At 44.1% G+C, this 17,932-nt stretch overlaps 1 protein-coding gene across 3 annotated transcripts in view; it reads left to right on the top strand.

The window, feature by feature from the left end:
- The window catches only part of ldlrad3 (low density lipoprotein receptor class A domain containing 3), a 75,696-nt gene extending 73,200 nt beyond the window's left edge, over positions 1–2,496 (top strand). For all 3 annotated transcript variants that reach the window (XM_022754485.1, XM_022754486.1, XM_022754484.1), the window contains exon 6: positions 244–2,496. In XM_022754485.1, the coding sequence (XP_022610206.1) occupies positions 244–448 (205 nt within the window). In that variant the 3' untranslated portion in view covers positions 449–2,496. The remainder of the gene's footprint in view (positions 1–243) is intronic.
- Positions 2,497–17,932: the final 15,436 nt, after the last annotated feature.

The raw sequence follows: 17,932 nt of genomic DNA, 5'->3' as shown, positions 1-17,932 counted from the left end.
AAAATCATGACTGAAAAAGGTTAAATGAAGATAACTTAATCAAATAAGCAAAAATGAGAATTGCACTGGGTCACAGGTGTCCTTAAATGATGACAGGCTCTTATATAATCAGATTATTTTCTAAGAAAGGGGGGGTACGTCCTCAGTCTTTGCTGTTATATAGTCATTGTTCAGTCCTTATGCAATACCTCATGAACCTGACATCATATCGTTCCTCTATTTCTTTCTTCTGTTTGTCCCCAGTCGGCCTCCCTGGTTTGATCTCCCTCCTCCTCCATACCTCCCTGATGGGGAGCTTCCATCAGAGGGCGAGCTGCCTCAATACGAGGGCCCGCAAGACCCTTCAAGCCGCCCTCCAGCATGTCCCACTGCACCCTCTACACCGCGAACTGTGGCCTCGGGCACACAGCCGAGTTCCAGCTCCAGAGAAGAGTCTGACCAGCTGTAGCCACTCTCTTTTTTAGACTGATAATAGTGAGAACTTAAGAGACCGCAGGACCGAAGGGCCAGGCTGCAGGGTCGCGTGAGACCGGGACAGTCCACAACAAAGACCTGCTGCGCTGTGGAGACTCAACAGGGACTGAGAGACTGAACAGCATCTTCAACTCACTTCCAACACATTGGCTTACTGAAGCACTGGACTGAGACCAGCTTCCCCCTGCTACACTGATCTTGTTTGCTGGCTCCCCCTGCTGGGGTCATGGCTGCACTACACCTTGATCGGTTACATATTCAGTCATCTGTCATCAGTTCAGTGTTCCCGTTGAAGAGGTGCTGTGTATGAGTATGTAACAGTGACTCCAATCCGTGTGTCCAAAGAAGTAGGAGTAAACTGCCACTCATTAACATCATATATGATGAAAGCAAAATGTGGCAGCACCTGAAATGGTCATTCTGTTGTAGTATAATCAAGCTAGAGTGGCAGCACCTGGAGAATTGAATGAAAATGATGCAGCATTTTGTAATACTCCTCACTCTACTTTACTCTACAATGTTTTCCATTGTACGGTTTATAAAAGATTTTTATTGTGTTTAAATTGTAAAGTACCTGAATACTAGATAAAATCTAAACTGTTAAGAATCAGTGGTACATGTGATGATTAACTGTACTAAGAGAATTTTAGCAATGACATGTTGTTACTTGTTGTCACTGATCTTACTCTCACTGAACTTTAAGATTCGTTCAAAATGAAGACAGTACAATGTAAGACTTGTGTTGCGTTTAAGAACTTAACAGAAACACATGCAGCCCAGTCTGAGGTACCCAAACATTTAAACCTGTTTCCTCATTGTTGATGTGAACGGGGGAACTGATTATGTGGCCTGTAAAAAACACATTTTGTGTCTTACTTGGTGGTACTTAAAGCAAGAGACATTTCTAAAAGTCAGTGGAGGTTTTTGTGCTGTTTTTCACAAATTATTTTCACAGTATTTCTTGTTGTCATTTGGTTAAATTCCAGCTAAAAATGTGAGAAGGACCATTGAGATTTCATTAAATGATGCTTGGCAAAGATTACATAAGTATATGGTATATGTCTTTACCAAGTGAGTTTCATCTATCATTCCTCTGAGCAAAAGAAACACCTCTGCTGGCAAAGATAACATTGTTTTATTACATTTCTGTCTGAATAACAGACCAAGAATGTTTTTGGTTTTTTTTGTAAAGACAAAAAGAAGTAAACACAAAGGATTTTGTTGAGGCCTTATTCTGTGCCAGTTTGGCCTTTAGTGCCTTTATATGTGATGTGTTTTTGGGCACAAATAGCTTATTTAAAGCATATATAACATATAAAATGATCTTCTTTCACATCAGATTGTTCAAATTCTGCTGGAGATGTGTTAATGGAATAATTTGTTAACTTTGGCTGCACTTCATTAAGGATTATCATCCTCAGAAGCATTGAACAACAGCTGATGAAATCCATAACTGAAGGATCTGTGTTATAAATGTATGATTGTCTTTTGGTCTTTGCTCATTTCAAAGTGGTTTGTTTGACACTGTACATAGGAGATAGGAAAGTAAAGAAATCTATTTAAAAGTAGAAACGTGCTTAGAGTTTAAAGTGAGAGCTGAATGTGTAACAGTAAAACGTAGTTGTGCTTTGCCTCTTAGTTTTCCTCTAGAGCCAGCAGTGATGATGCTGGCACAAGACAACCAATCAAACCAAAGATAATCATTATTGGCCTTTTCTCCAAGGATATTAGCCTCCAAAGGAATGATTATGTGTCACAACTGTCTGTACCGTTATTGTATTAAAATGTGCAAAGGTTTATTGAGTCAAAAAGAATTCATGTTATTTGCTGTAAAACTGGAAAACATTTCTCAGGAGAAAATTGATGTTCTGTTGTTTATATCTTGGTTTTATTTTAAGGAAAGTTTAAGATCAAATTCCATTTTTTCTTTTCCTGATGTTTCCCATCATTATCTTTTTATCCACTGTACTCTGTACAAAGTAATATAAATTTGTGACTCAGATCTGATGTGTATGAGTCTTCCTGGAGATGTAATGTTAAGTTATCAAAATTTTGTGGCACAAATTTATATTTATATTTTGGACATTTTTCTAATCTTTGTATTTTGTGAAATATTGGTTAATTTAACCCTTTTAAGCCTTGAACTGTTCTGTAAACCAAACCATGAGAGAGGTTTACTGTAGTTAGGTAATCTCTGTCTCTGTGATGGAGCTGTTAACAACTCACAGACGTCTGATACATGAGAATGGAATCAACCAAATGCAGCTTTTATTGTGAAGAGCAAGAGGCTGTAAAGCAATTATCATTTAGTTAGGAACCTCTTGAGTCTCCTAAAGTACCCCTATTTCCCCTCCACACACTACTGTTATATTATGGCAGAGCCTTGCAGTTCTCCATTTCCACCAATAGATGTCACAATGTCACTATAATGGACGAAGCTCAGAGCCGAATCATCTAGTGTGCTAAACTGAAGCTCCTCTTTTCTGTCCTGCTATATTGTATATGTCAAGTTTTGGTTTTGTCAAAAATAGTTACTGATATTGATTTTGATGTAAAAAAAAAACATTCAATCTCATATCTGCATATATGTTGGATTCATGGCAACTATCTACATCCCTGACATCAATTTTTGTGAAAAGATGACTGACTGTGTACTATCTCACTAGTCGCCCCCTATTGTAATTGTAATGTCCCCCCTTCCCCTAAAAGAAACCCTGCATCTCATCTTACCCCTCCCATCCCAATATCCGCATCACATTATGATACATCAGATAACATGTGATACCATCTCTGACAGCACAACACCCATCCCCTCTCCTGTCCTTCCCATCACTCTACCTGCCCCTCGCTTCCTAATAGTCCTTTATCCCGGGCTCATCTTTCATCTTCTCAACCTCACACATCCCGTAATTTTCACCCCGCCCCCTCCTCCATCCTCCAACGTTAGGAGCATTTCTGTCATCACCCCACTCTCCTCTACTTCATCTTAAACTCTGATGCTGGAGGCCCATGTTTGCTTAGCCCGAGCCCTTAACCACACAGACTTTAATTAAAAGCCTGCACGCTTCTCTTTCGGTCTGTCCCTGTCTCTCTCTCTCTCTCTCTCTCTCTCTCTCTCTCTCTCTCTCTCTCTCTGCCCGGCAGCTGGTGAATTGGCAGAAGGGAATTTCTACATGTGTTTTCTGGCCCAGAGGATGCTCTCCCTTCAGTTATGCTCCACAAGAGATGAGACCAGGCCAAAATGAACGTTAAGCCAGTGGACCTTCAGTGGGCACTGACGCAGAGAGCAGTAAACATGATGTGAAAGATGACAATAAGAGAGAGGGGTAATAGCGGTAGTTGTGTTGGGTGTAGTAGCGAGGAAAGCAGTGACGTTAATGTTCATGCAGATGAGGATTATTGTTAACAGACTCCATGGCAATATTCCAAGGTGATGGAGGAGAGAGACTAGTTTTTCTCTCTTGGGGGTCTTTCATTTGGCATTACCGTAGCTGCTAGCTATTGGATACAGTGCAAGTGTGATAAAGCTGGCTAATATCCCACTGATAAAAAAAGACCTTTAATTCTAACTAGTGCTGAATGAGACTCTTGAGGTGACTGAATATTGAATTTGCTCATGTAGTCTCTCATAATGTTTCTTTACCAGAAAAAGAGAAGAGAACTAAAGCTGAAGTAGGGACATAAATACAGATTTAGCTGCATAAGAGGTCCACTGTTCACTTCACTTTTACTCATGCAGCTCTCTCTCAAGGCCACTTTCACTCACACATATACCAACACGCACACTCACTTGGCTGTTGTGCCATAGCTCCAGTGAACTGGAGATAAGACCCAGTGTTTTCACATGTAAATGGTGTGAGCGTGGAGGGGAAGGCGGGTGCATTGTTAGCATGGAGCAGCTCTGAGGGGCTCTGAGGAGCTCCGCTGAGGGTTTGGCCAGCGCGGCCCTTATCAGATGAAGAGCAGGCCTCTGAAGGAAGGAGGGGTCGGCGAGGGACGAGGGCTGGGTAGGGTTGAGGGGGCCAACAGGAGAATAGAACAGCTGGCGGAGTCACGCGTGCAACCCCAAAAACACACAGAGCCCAGACACGCTGAGCACGGTGGGAATCTCCTCAGCTAAGAGATCCACAAACACACGGCCTCTTGTGTTATTATCAGCCACCAGCCAGCAAGTCTGAGCACATAATCACACACACAGCAGCACGGAAAGAGGAGCATTTCACACAATCACCGACACAAATACACCCAAAAACACAATCACTGAGAACAATCACAAATACACATTTCCATACAGGCGTCTTTACACATCATTAGGCTAACACGTACACACAGCAAAAGAAAGAGCGTGGTTACCCCGACACACACATAGCTAAATCGCCATTCAGATATTCGCTTGTTTCACTGACCGAGAAACTCAGCAATAATTTCGACTGCCACCTGGTTTCAACTTCCATTTCTTGTGCCTGTTCACACATTAGGGAGACTGTGATCGCTGCATTCGTCCTGTTTGTCAGCGAGGGTCAAGCCATTCTTTCATGCCATAAAGGCTCTAATCATGCTGATTCTGCACTTCTGACAACAAACAATATGTATTTTTGTTCCCAAATCAGTGCATGTCACAGTCTGATAACTAGGAGCAGGGCTCAACGCATAAGTTCAAAGCCAACCATAAAGTTGAGCTATGGCCTTAAAATCTTAGATTTTTTCATAAATGATAAAGAAACTAACTGGTTATTGAATAAACAAGTTTTACGTGTATAAACTTTGCAATGCAATGCAATTTAACAACATCAAATTTAATCTCAAATAGCAGAGCTGTCATTAAGTCAGTCAGCATACCGATAGTAAGAAAAATTCCTCTCATATGTATGCATGTATGCGTATATATGCATAAGTCAGGCCGGCATTAGCAGCTGAAACAGTAACACTTCCCTGCTTAAGAATAGGCCGGGGTGCTGGCTCTTGTCCTTTCCATTCAGGCCAGTGTTAAACACACAGACTAGCATGCTAATGGGTAATCCCTGAGGACCAGCCACCTTTGTCCCAGCCCTAAGAGGATGTCTCTCTCTGGGCACTGGGTGACAGCCACCAGGCTGCCTGCTACTGGACAACCAGCATGTTGCCAGATAGTGATCTCAGTCGTCCAGAGGGATGCCAGCAGGTTGCCAGGCCTTGATTGGTATCTGATGGGCGGAAGATTGGCGTCTGCCCTGATTTCCTTTTTGTTAGTTTGTTTTTTTTTTGTTTGTTTTTTTCCTGTCTGTGATTCACCGGGAGGAGGTTTTCTATCTTTCTTGGTGAGAGGATAGTGAATATGTGGCGTAGGGGCGCTTTGTCATGCAGCAGGTGGTCTGTATGAGTCGACAAAGAGCTGCAGTTAATCTGATAGACTACAGTGCGAGTGGTATGAGGTTTCTACTTTTACTGTTTGTCTTAAAGCTCCATTCAATGGCCTCAACAATGATCTGAAACATTTCAAACAAGCTTTGGAAACAAATAATTGGTCAACAAGATAAATGAGCAACAACAGCTGATCACAGCTGATGACATTGAATTATCTTTTGCAATTATCCGGCAAATGACAAGAAATTCTGAATTTGAATGCTGTCAGGTGGTAGAATGGGTGTTTGTTTTTTTATGCAAATTGGTGAAAGGTGCTCCTGTGGTTATAAGCACTTGTGTGTGTGTATTTCTATGGATTAGGGCATTCCACATTGCAAGGTGGACAGTAGGAGAGGGAAGCAAGCTGAGAAGCAGGCTGTCATTGATTTGCCAAGAGGAAATTCCATAGTGCAAGGTGCCGTAAGGAAGCTATAGGAGGAGGTTGATCCCTTGGGAATACTAGTAATCCCTGTGATGTGATGAAATAAAGAAGATGTTATGTAGATTACACAAGAAACAGAGGGAAGCTTCAGAATTGATGAGCACATTGTGTACCGTGTGTGTGGTATTATAGGTTGCTGGCCATAGGATAGCCATATGATGATTATTTCAAACAATTTATCCAGCCCTGGTTCTATACTGTCTATGATGAAATATTGTAGCCTCATCCCAGCACTGAGCCCTCATCTGTCTTTTCACCCCCAGAGAACTGAGCTCCACATACAGCAGCACCCAGTATATGTGCACACACACACACATACACAAACACACATTCACACTACAAGCACATATGCACACACAGGTTACTCAGTGGAAAGCACAAGTCTCGTCTCTTTTCCTATTAAAATATAGATTCCTTTTATTTTCATCATCCGAATGTAATGGCAATTGATAGATCATGAAGATATTTGACATTTAAGTGCATCATATAAACATTGTTGAATTTTTACAATGGTGGCCAATGTTTATCAGCTTGAGAACAGATGTGCTGGTGTAAGACTTTTCTTGCAGATTCATCAGGGAGCTGGATCCCACACGATGCTCAAAAGTGATTCTTTTTCCTCAACATCCTCCTTCATCTCCAGCAATTCCCCACCCGCAGCTACATCGTTCTTCACGTACTTCCTCAACTATATATACGGCATGGGCCCTCGCGTCCCTTACACACTTCTTCTCACCAAGGCTTGTGCCCTCCCCCCCTGTTTCCATCCACACTCCAACGACATAGAAAACCATAAGCCCCCCCCGGCCCAAGTACGCCTACCACCCAGGGCCACCCCATGCCTCGCACGTTCCTCTCAGACAGGGAGCACGACACTGGGCCCCTCCATCCCCGTCTTCCCTGTGGCCCCCCCAGCATGTTCGTACCCCCCAGTTCCATCCATCATATCTGCCCCCCGGCCTCCATCACGTCCCCACAAAGGCAGCTAACCCAAAGAAAAGAAAAGGCAAAAAAAAGAGGGGAGAAGAATACAGCCGCTACCATGCAGAACAGTGCTGGACGGAGGACCGTCTTTTGTCCCGGGCCCTGCCTCTCCTCGCCTGGTCTCTCCTGCAAACACACCCTCTTCTCTGGGGGAACAACAGCCCGGAGGCTTGGGGGATGGAACCGGGGTGTGGTTCGATCTAAAGCAGTATAGTATGGCCCCCTCGATGGCCCCCTGGTCACCAGCAGACCCTGTGTGTTGAGCTGTCAAACGGGGCCGCCCTGGCCCTCCCCTTGCGTCCACGGGCACTCCCTCTGGGGGGCAGTAGGGGCCCTGAACTCCTGACTCAGGGGCCCACAAGCCGAGGCTCACCGTGGTCTGCTGACCTGACCACTGATAATCTGTGAAGTGGAACAGTAACACTCAGGTGAGGAGGGGGACTGAGTGCACATCTGCAGGGAGCTTTTAAAGGGAGATGGATAAAGTCGAGGATTTACATAGGTTGACATCAAAGACACCTTTGACTTTTGTGTGATATGTTCACTCAACTGTACTGCTGCTCGAGCACAGATTTTATTTCTGATAGCACAGAAAAGGAAGAAAGAAAGAGAAAACCCTTTTATAGCAGCGCCTTTGCTGAAAGAAAAGAGAAAAGAAACCAAAAATCAAAAAGAGCTAAGACTGAGGAGGGGAGCGAATAAGTGAATGGGCAGCATCCATTAAGTGCAAACAAAAGCGGGTACCTTTCTGTTGGTGCTGATGTTCTGTTGCAGGCCATCCTGCCTTTGTGACTCAAGGAAGAGAGGGAAGTCCCCGCTTGGTCACGTTCACACCCTCTGCTGATAGAGCACCTCTCACTGCTGGTCATGGACGTTAGAAAGCCCTGCAGCTGCATGGGCACAAATGGAGGTGATGGGGATGAAAGACAGAGACGGGACAGAGGCAGACACAAAAACAGAGTGACATTTAAAAGATGGATTTAAGAGATGGATGAAGAAACACAAGAAAAGACAGAAAAACACACCAATCATCCTCAATTTCCAACTGATATAAAGGAATTAATGAAAGGAGTTGTATAAAAGAGAAAAGTAAAATATATATATATATAAAGAACAAATGAAACAAACCTGGAAACTGTTGAGGAAAAAAGGTTTATGCAGAAAAGGTTAGAAGACAGGGAAATTATTAATGAGGAGAAAGCCCTGGTCGGGGGAAACAAAGCACATGTTGGATTGTCCAAATTCAGTGTGCTAGTTTATGAGACCCCAGAGACTTGTGAGGCAGATAGCAGACTGGTGGAATGAGAGGAGGCTGGGGGGGGTGGAGAGAGGGATCGAATGTGGCACTATACTATTGTTAATTAGGGCCTAGCACCAGCATGAAGAGAGGTGGGGGCCATCACATCTTGTTACATATTCTACGTATCCCACTGATGGCAAGATTGGTCATTTATTAAATATAATATTCAATCTTTGATGATGTTAAAAACAAGGCGTGTAACAGGGAATAACTACAAGACTGGAGAAATTAGACATAATAACACAAGACAACATTAACACAAACACACACACACACACACGCACAAACACACACACACACAAACTTTCACACATCAGTCTTCAAACACACAACACACCCTAATGGAACCGTGACTGACCACGTTCCAGCTCTATTCACTAAAAGGACAATAGTGTGCTGAGGCTGCAAAAACTCAGTTGAATGTGTGTTTCTGGTTTTGTGTGTGTGTGTGTGTGTGTGTGTGTGTGTGCGTGCGTGCGTGCGTGTTTATATACATAGGCCTGTGTGGCCGGTGCACAGATTGTGATTTTCCCAGGTGAACAACACCATACGGAGCACTGCATCTTCAAGCTCATTAAAGACCATTCTAAACCATTAGAAAGCATTCAGCAGGGTGTGCATTCCCCCAGACTCCGGTGTCAGGGCACAGAGCCATGCCCGAAGGCCCCAGGGTGGGGACCTATGCTAAACGGGCCGAGGGAACACACCAGAAGGAGCTGATCCTTTTTCTTCAATGAGCACTGGTTGCTGTGTAGATGGATAGGAAGGGGGGGGGGTTGTAACAGCTTGTTGAGTTCCCTTACTTGGGGAATTCAAAAAAATCAAAGTAACTGTTGAATAGAGTGAAAGATGAGTTTCCAAAAGAATATCTAATTTCATTTTTAAGCATTTAAAAACCAGGGGGAAGAAAGCAGAAAATTCTGGACAATCATTTGTAGAATGATCAATAAAGATTTAACAATGCAACTTTTTCATTTTTTTTTTTTTTACATCTGAATGAATAGGAGATGACATAATGCTGTGGTGACTGTGATGATAGACCAGCAAAGACAAACAGTCCCCCTTGTGGACAGCAGCCAGATCTTCAAGCATCAGCCATCCATTGATTCCGCTGACTATAGAGCTGGACCACGGAGCAGTGTGATGCCATTCAGTGCCGAGCGTTGCTAGGTAGAGTGCAGTAGTCCATAGTTTGTGTGTGTGTGTGTGCGTGTGTGTGTGTGTGTGTGTGTGTGTGTGTGTGAGTGTGTGAGTGATGGAGAGAGAGAGAGAGAGAGAGAGAGAGTGAGTGACACAGAATGAGCTTGGTAGAGAGACAAGGGTGCACCATCCACCCCTGATGGTTATAAATGAGAGTCATGTCAGCAAAGGGACCCCAGACCATCTGTGATACTCACAGATGATCTCATAGTGTGCATACACAGCACACACACACACACACACACACACACACACACACACACACACTCATGTGAAAGTGATCCTCTTGGGAAGCATGTTACAAAAAGGAGAAATATATACACAAGTTTCCCAATCGTCTGTGACAGGGATACCAAAACTTCAGTAAATCTGACAACCTAGTTTCTAAGTTTAGGTTGTTTTTTTTAGGTTAGAGGAAATTTTGGATATTTTTCAACCTGGGTCTTATTCTCATTGGGAATGGGTTTCTACAGCCATACATGGCTGAGATCTGAGACGAGACTGCAAAGGAATGTGGGTAGAAGCGGGGCAGGCTTTAGCAGTGTTTTACTGATAACAGGCTCAAATTTACTGCTGAATAAGAGGTTCTGTAGGATACAGCGGATAGGCCCAAACTTTTTCTAGGTCTCCCAAAAAACATGATCTATGTTCTCTTTAAGTCAATTAATCAGACGGCTTGCCACCCTGTTCCCTCTGGTAAGGAGAGCAGGAATAGGCAGAGCCTCTTCTCACGATGAGGGCTCGAGGAAGGAGAGTCAAATATTTATAGAGCTACACACCAGGATTCATTTCTCTCTTGTGACATTCACTAACTCCTGCTTCAGCGAATAGTGTTTTGGCAGCCTTCTCCAGGTAGATAAATAGCTGAGTGTCCAATCAGATGTGAATTTATTTTAGCTCTTCGAGAAGTCAAATATAAACATCAACCGGCCCATATAAGAGAGTGAATCATGAATCATACCCAGAGGAGAGAAATTAAAAGTCAAAGTGACCTTTTGGGGAGAGTCACTGGTGAATACATGGCCAGAGGAGGAATGCTGCCATTTCCTCCAAACTACAGTAGGGTGGTTAAAAGGAAAGGCAGTTGCCGGGGTAACTTGTGGCGGTATGTTTCGGTGGAGGCCGAGACAAAGCAACACGTGACAGGCTCGCCGTCCCCCTACAGCTGTGACCTGTCTCCCACCCTGGAGAGGGAAAGAGGAACAGGAAGGGAGAAGAGATGGATTGAAAGAAGGAAAGAAGTGGAGGAGAAGTGCCTCTGAAGGAAAAATGGAGAAGAGAAGAAGAAAACTGGACTGAATGACAGAATAGAACCAAGAACAACAAAAAAAAAACAAAACAAAGATGACATCAAATAAAGCAAGAGAAGTCATTTTCAGCATGTCTGGAGCAATACATTTCCCCACCAGCTCAACCAGTCCTGCCCACTGCTACTTCTACCCCTCCCAACAATGAGGAAACAAAGAGATCGTAAAATAGCACAAAGTTGTAAAAGGCAAAGAAATAAAAAAAATAAATAAAAGAGTGGCTTCACACAAAAAAGTGCTGTAACAGTGAGGGGTCACAGTGGCAGGGGGCCGAACTCTTGACCTCCCCAATGACTGAGACTGCCACCCAGTTAAAACAATACACTCAAAATCTCTCCCCCTCTTTCACCGTGTGTGGGTGTGTGTCCGCTTGTCTAGTGCCTATGGATTGAGATACGTCCTGGTAGGCATCTTTTTTTTTTTTAATGTCCTCTTCATCAATAACCATGTCTCCCATCCTCCCACCTTCTGCTCCTTTCCTCCCCCCGAGACCTCCTCCATCGCAGACCCTCTCCAGCTCAGCTCGAGTGGGTTGCCTGCCTCCAACAAAAGACATCTTCCTCTCATCCTCCGAGGAGGAGACAGAGGGATGAGGAGATAGAGGAGTGTCAGCTCATCCCTTTAATCCTGGGTAGACAGAGGGACTCTTCAGTGAAGAGGTGGGAAATCCACTGATCAGGGGCTTAAGATGCAAACTCTACAAAGGACCTGTGGATGCATTTGGGGTCATCGCAGCAGGCCTGGGACACCAATCTGTGTCTGCGCGTTGTGGAGCAGACACTCACGCGGCATTCTCGTTTCAAAGTGTTAATGCACATTATGCAAATACACACATTAACATAGTAACACATGGTGCGACATATTCATACACATACACACAAATATGGATATAGATGGACATTAAGGGAGGACGATTATGGTTTGAATCAATATTACGAAATATGATTCCGATTTTGACACATGGTGAATATTTGTAATATGGCACAAGAGAAAACTGACTTATGTTCAGTGCAGGAAACTGCCATTATAACCAAACCACTGATTGTGTAAGGTCTTAATTACAATGTACTCTGAATCATTAACTGAAAGCTTGCTAATTATTATTGTATTATCACCCAGGATTAATTTGGGATATTCTCATTTTGGTCAATAAGACTTTTGAACACAAAGCACACATGATATGTTCATAAGGTGACACAACATTAGTACAAATTTGTATTTTCAATGGAGTTAATGTTCAAATCTCTGTGATATCTATCTAGTCTAATTTTGGTTTGTAAAGTTATGTTGGTTAACCTTGAGCTCGGTTAGGTTCAGGATGAATTTTTTGGGGGGATTTAACATGTTTGGCTTTGTACAAAAAGGCCTGGTTCAGTCCAAACTGCTCCGACCTTTTGTGTTTATCATATAAACACAGGCTCACACAACTCTGGAGGAATGGTTTTCACACATTATGAAAAGTGAATAATCGTGTAGTTCTTGTAAACCTGCAAGTGCTTGCATTTGTGTATCAGTATGAGCATGCATATCCTTACGTACATGTGTGTGTGTGTGTGTGTGTGTGTGTGTGTGTGTGTGTGTGTGTGTGTGTCATTGTGTTTCCATGTGTGTGCGTGTAAGGCGGCGAGCGAGTGTGTGCCCGCATTCAACATCTCCCTGCAGCTAATGAGTGGCGGCCCACCTCTCCAGCAGGCCTGGCAGTCCTTGGCTATGGGGCTGGAGCTGGCTGTTTTCTCATGGTAATCACACACTTTGTCCCGGGGTGGATAATCCTGCACTGGCTTTGTCTGGGCCCCAGAGGAGAGCCCCACAAGGTCGACCCCGCTTCACAGAGAGCCACAGAGACCCAAATGCAGTAGCAGCACCCCACTCCAGGCCTGCGCTCCTCAACACGCACCCGTACACGCAGACACACACAAAAACTGCATGCTTGCACACAAATGCACACACACCCACCGGCGCACACTCATTAGTTATTCTCGGTTTCAACAGCGAGGCCTGGAGTCATTAAAAACGGACTGCTTGTGCAAAAGCACAGACACACTCACTCTCATACACATATGCACAAACTGAACATGCAGCAGAACATTTTAATACATTTTCAACAGTTTTGTAGGACAAGTTAATTGTGATATTGCGAGCCAGCTGACGATACAGACAGCTATGATACAAGATCATTCTCAGTAGTGTCTACACTCATATAATGTATAAGTCATACCTCTTCGATCAAAACATATTTTTGCAGCCCTTAGCTTCTCCCACCATTGGCTGCATTCCACTCTCTATAACTCTGATGTGTATAAATAGGCTGTATTGCTGGAGGGGAGAAACATGCTCAGGGCTTGGCGTGGCGTCAGGGAGGATCAGCTCACTGAGAATATCTGGAGGGGCAGAGCAAGAAGACGAAGACTGAAGCGAAGGAGTGTGGAAGACAGGCTCCCACAGGTCTCTCTTACACTCCATCTACTCCCGAATCATTAATGAGCTGGCCTGGAAGGAACGAGGATAACAGTGCCGATCTCTCGAAGCATTAGAGCCACCGGTTGCAAACAGCGCTGAACAGCAACTGGAGCTCACTGGTTTAGACTCGGACTTCCCTCAAATGACTTCAGCATCAATATAAGCCTGCAGGCCATTGGCTTTTGAGACAACCTTTCTGTGGTGCTTTAAAAATCCTCTTCAATAAATGGGAATTTATTGCCATACAAAGAAGAAACCAAAGAATTTCCCAGATTTCATGGTAACCAGCCTTTTGGTGTTTAAATGTTTAATGTAAAGGAAATATCAGGGATGAGCCCAGATCTGAGGTCTGTTTGAAGGAATGAATGTGTCTCACTGGGTCATTAGCCAGGGGGAGTGGAGCACTGTGGGCCAGTGTGAAGAGGCAAAGAGAGGGTTTGTAATCCTCTATGGCCAATGGGACACAGCCAAATGTCTGTCTAGGGACACACTAGGACATTTTTGTTCCACCAACAAGTGAGACACACACACACACACACACACACACACACACACACACACACACACACACATATACACACAAATGGCCACACATGCATACATAGACACACACAGAGACACACAACTCTAGAAATCCCACTGTTTCCAGTCTAGTAATCCTCATTGGGTATTCCGACGGAGTTTTGCTGTGGACACCAAGTTGACAGACAGAGTTAGAGAGTAAAAGAGGAACAGAGGGGAGGGAGGAAGGGGAGAGGAAAACAGACAAAAAAAAAAACTTCACCCTTCTCTGCTCTCCCAGCCGTCATTGGTTGATGGCACAGGGTCTTTTCTTTCCTTTTTGCTAATTGGCCACCCAGGCATTGACTCTGGCGTGAGTTGTACCCCAAAACACGTGCATGTCCCTCAGTCCCATGAAACACCCCCTGGCTATTCGCCACTCACCTTGCCATTTAAATGGCTGGTGAGGGGGGTGGGTTGGGGGTGGCTTGTTTCCATGGCAAATGGAGGCAACTCCTAGAGGAGACGGTGAAAACATTTTGCCACAGGTGCAAAAACAGTCATCCTTCACATGAGTTATAATTCTGTCTGCAGCTGTAACTGCAAATATTCATAGTGTGAAACTTTTCACTTGACTGTCACTCCCGTTAATGTGAACAGAATTGATGCCTAAAGAAGTGGAGAGACATAAAGAGACTTCACATTTATCTATTTGTAACATGAATAGGTTTATTATTTCGTGCTGCACAGCCTTTTTCTAAAAAGGGCAAGTTTTTCCATGGAGGTTGGGATGTTTGACCCCCTGAGGGTCTTCACCTTTAGAGCAAGGCATTTCCCCCAGAATTCTTTAGGGCGTGATGGACAAGGGATGATCTCGTTATTTCATTAACTTATTAGGAGCGGCGGAATTTGGTCACCTCTTCCACTTATGCCATCCCTGCCTTGAGGTCTGCGATAATTTCTTTAAGAAAATGAAAGAAGAAAAGACGAAGAGGGGGAGGTGGAAGAAGAGAGGAGAAAAAAGTAATTTGATTGTCTGGAGGCTCCATATGGTTCCATGACTTTTCGGTTCACCCTGGCTGACTGCTAGCAGACTGAGTCCTTTCACTGTTTCAACCCCGATGACAAACTTCCCTATCCTCCCTTCATCCCACTTCTCAATACCCCCCTTCCCCCCTTCAAAAAAAAAAAACCCAAAACACCCTGAATCTGGTTAGGGGAATAATAGAAGAGGCTAACAATGAGGGGGCAGGAGGGGGGTGTTGGAAAAAAGAAGGAGGGGGGGTGTCAAGTGACCCACAGAAAACACTATCAAACAAGACTGGAACTCTAAGGGGTTGACAATGGAGCGGCCTGCTCTTTTCTGTGCTACGCCACTGGTGGGGCGAGATAAGGGAATTCCTCAATACAGCAAAAAGGGAAGAAAGGGGAGCACTGCTTTTGAGAGATTCAGACCTCAAATCCAAACACTCCCCCCATAGATTATAGCTTGTGTGTTTTAAAGGGTGGCTGAAATAAAGCAGCACTTTGTTGGACAAGTTAGCCTTGTTGGTGTTGCTCTGCGCTGCCATTGTGAGAGGTAGTTTTATGCAGTTCTATGCAGATGACAGGGAGATTAGGAACGGCCTGGACTACACAGGGCCTTTAAAGTTTTTATACAGCGATCTATCACAGTAATTCAAAAGGTAACACAATGGCACTAACTGCTGCAGCTGTCTGAATTTATTGAGCCTTAAAACGCTATAGAATAAACAGCGGATTTAGCTGTTGGTCCCATATTCCTTATCAAACCTCTCGGTGCACTCTGTTTGACTTATGTGCTCCGAGCCAGAACGTCTGCTGTGTTTGAAAACCAATGCTACGATAATGTTATAGACTGACTGATCTGAAAGTCAAATAGTGGGCAAGGTAGTAAAGTCGGCTTTGGGCCACATGAAAGGAAACTTGAAGTTGTGGAGAAGTCAGTGTGTCAGAACATTTAGATTTACACTGACGCATCGTCGAAACGCATGCAACCCGGGGCCATGAGAAGAGGCTGGCTGCTCCACGTCAAACAAGGTGAAACATTTCACAGAGGCCTCAACGTGCCAACTAACTGTCACACACACAAACACGCACATACACAGTGCAGAGCACAGTTGCTTTTATTGGCAGAGAAGGAACCGCTGTCTCTCCTGGCACATCATCATAAACTTAAGAAAAGGCATCATTACTACACCACAGTGGTGTGTTACACTGTCCTCTGCTCAGGCTGAGACTGATGGACCTGGACCCCATCCAACCAGCAGACTGACTGATGGTCTTTTTTTTTTTTTTGCTTTTAGGTATAACTCAAAGCATCCCGCGTCTAACCCCACAGGACATTTTGGCGACAGTAAATTAATCAGAGGAGTTTCGGAACTTTCATCTGCAAGTTTCTCTGAAACATAAAGCTTGGGTGGCAGGGCAGGTAAAAGAGAAGAAGGGAGAAGAGAAAAAAGCACAAATAGAGAAGGGAAGAAATGATGATAAAAACTGAGTCTTGCAGCTCCCTACTTTTCTATCATTCTTCAGTGTCTGTTCTGTCATACTCCACTGTCTGTTATCCAGTAAGAGAAAAATGTTATAACTCATCCCGCCCTATCTATCTACAGATACAGGTGCTGATAAGAAAAATTGCTGTGAGATAAGAATTTCACAATTGCCTCTGCAGCAGCATTCAAGTCACTCCCGATGCCAGTATATCCAATGTGATTTGATGTGTTGTGCGGCTCTGATGGAAAACAAAATGGCATGAGAGAGAGCCAAAAAAATTGACCGTTGAGACATTGCTCTCTGAATAAAAACCAAGCCCAATGCTTATCTCAACGTTTGGGGCAGAAGGGGCTTTACTTTGGAGCAGAGCTGCTCAAATATGCGCTATTTGCACAGCGTACAACTTCCCAGTCACTGCGGATTAGGCAAACAATACAGCTCCCCCATACTGCCCCCTCCGCCAAAAAAACCTCCACCCAAATTAGTCTTTCTTTGGCCAGTTATAAAGACCTGAGTATGAATGAGGGCCTCTGTTAGTCCAGGGAAGATAACACACACTCACTCACAGTGAGGGGGAACTAGTGTTGTGTATTCCAGCCTTGCTCAGCATCTGATTGGTGAGAAATGATTTATCTTGACTGACTTCGCTGTCGTGATTCGCTGATGAGCATAACTGACAGCGGCATGGTTTACACCATCCAACTGTTCACTTTCATTGTGTATATTCAGCCATGTCTACATACATGCATGCGTCCTTACACATGTATGTTTGTACCAGAGATGAAAAGCCGTCTGCTACCTCCTGATTAGAGCTCAGAGAGCTTGGTCATTAAGCCATGACAACCTGCCAGACTTGTACCAGACTTGCAGACAGACAGTGGAGTCCGAGCCGAGCCACCACACAAACAACACACACACACACACACACAGAAAAGCCAAATCACCAAAGTTGAATGGCAACAACCAAAATGTCCCTTTTAAGTTCCATTTCTTGAGAAAATTGCTTGTGTGGTTGTCTCAGACATGTACAGTATGTACACAAAACTGTGTGCATGCATGGGTGTTTTGTGGTGCACAATATGGGAGCCACAGGGTTGAGGTGTGGTGAAACGCTCTGATTTATGGAGCTCAGACTTTATCAGCCATATGAGGTTGCAAAAACACCCAGAGCAAATTTCCTGCAGTCAAATAAAGTGTAAGATGCCGTCCACAAATCACTAAGTGGAGGAATAACATGGCCATTTGGCAATACTGCCTGAACTGAGTCATGAGAGAATGTCTTCCAAAAGAATTTGTATGTGTCAGCCAGAGAACAGTAAAAACAAACATTTGAGCAAATGAGGGAGTGACTGACACATATTCAGATGA

Source organism: Seriola dumerili, unplaced genomic scaffold (genome assembly GCF_002260705.1).
Source record: "Seriola dumerili isolate Sdu_G_001 unplaced genomic scaffold, Sdu_1.0 BDQW01000219.1, whole genome shotgun sequence".
NCBI lineage: Eukaryota > Metazoa > Chordata > Actinopteri > Carangiformes > Carangidae > Seriola > Seriola dumerili.
The sequence above is the reverse complement of the archived record's forward strand: the minus strand, read 5'-3'. Positions and strand labels throughout refer to the sequence as shown.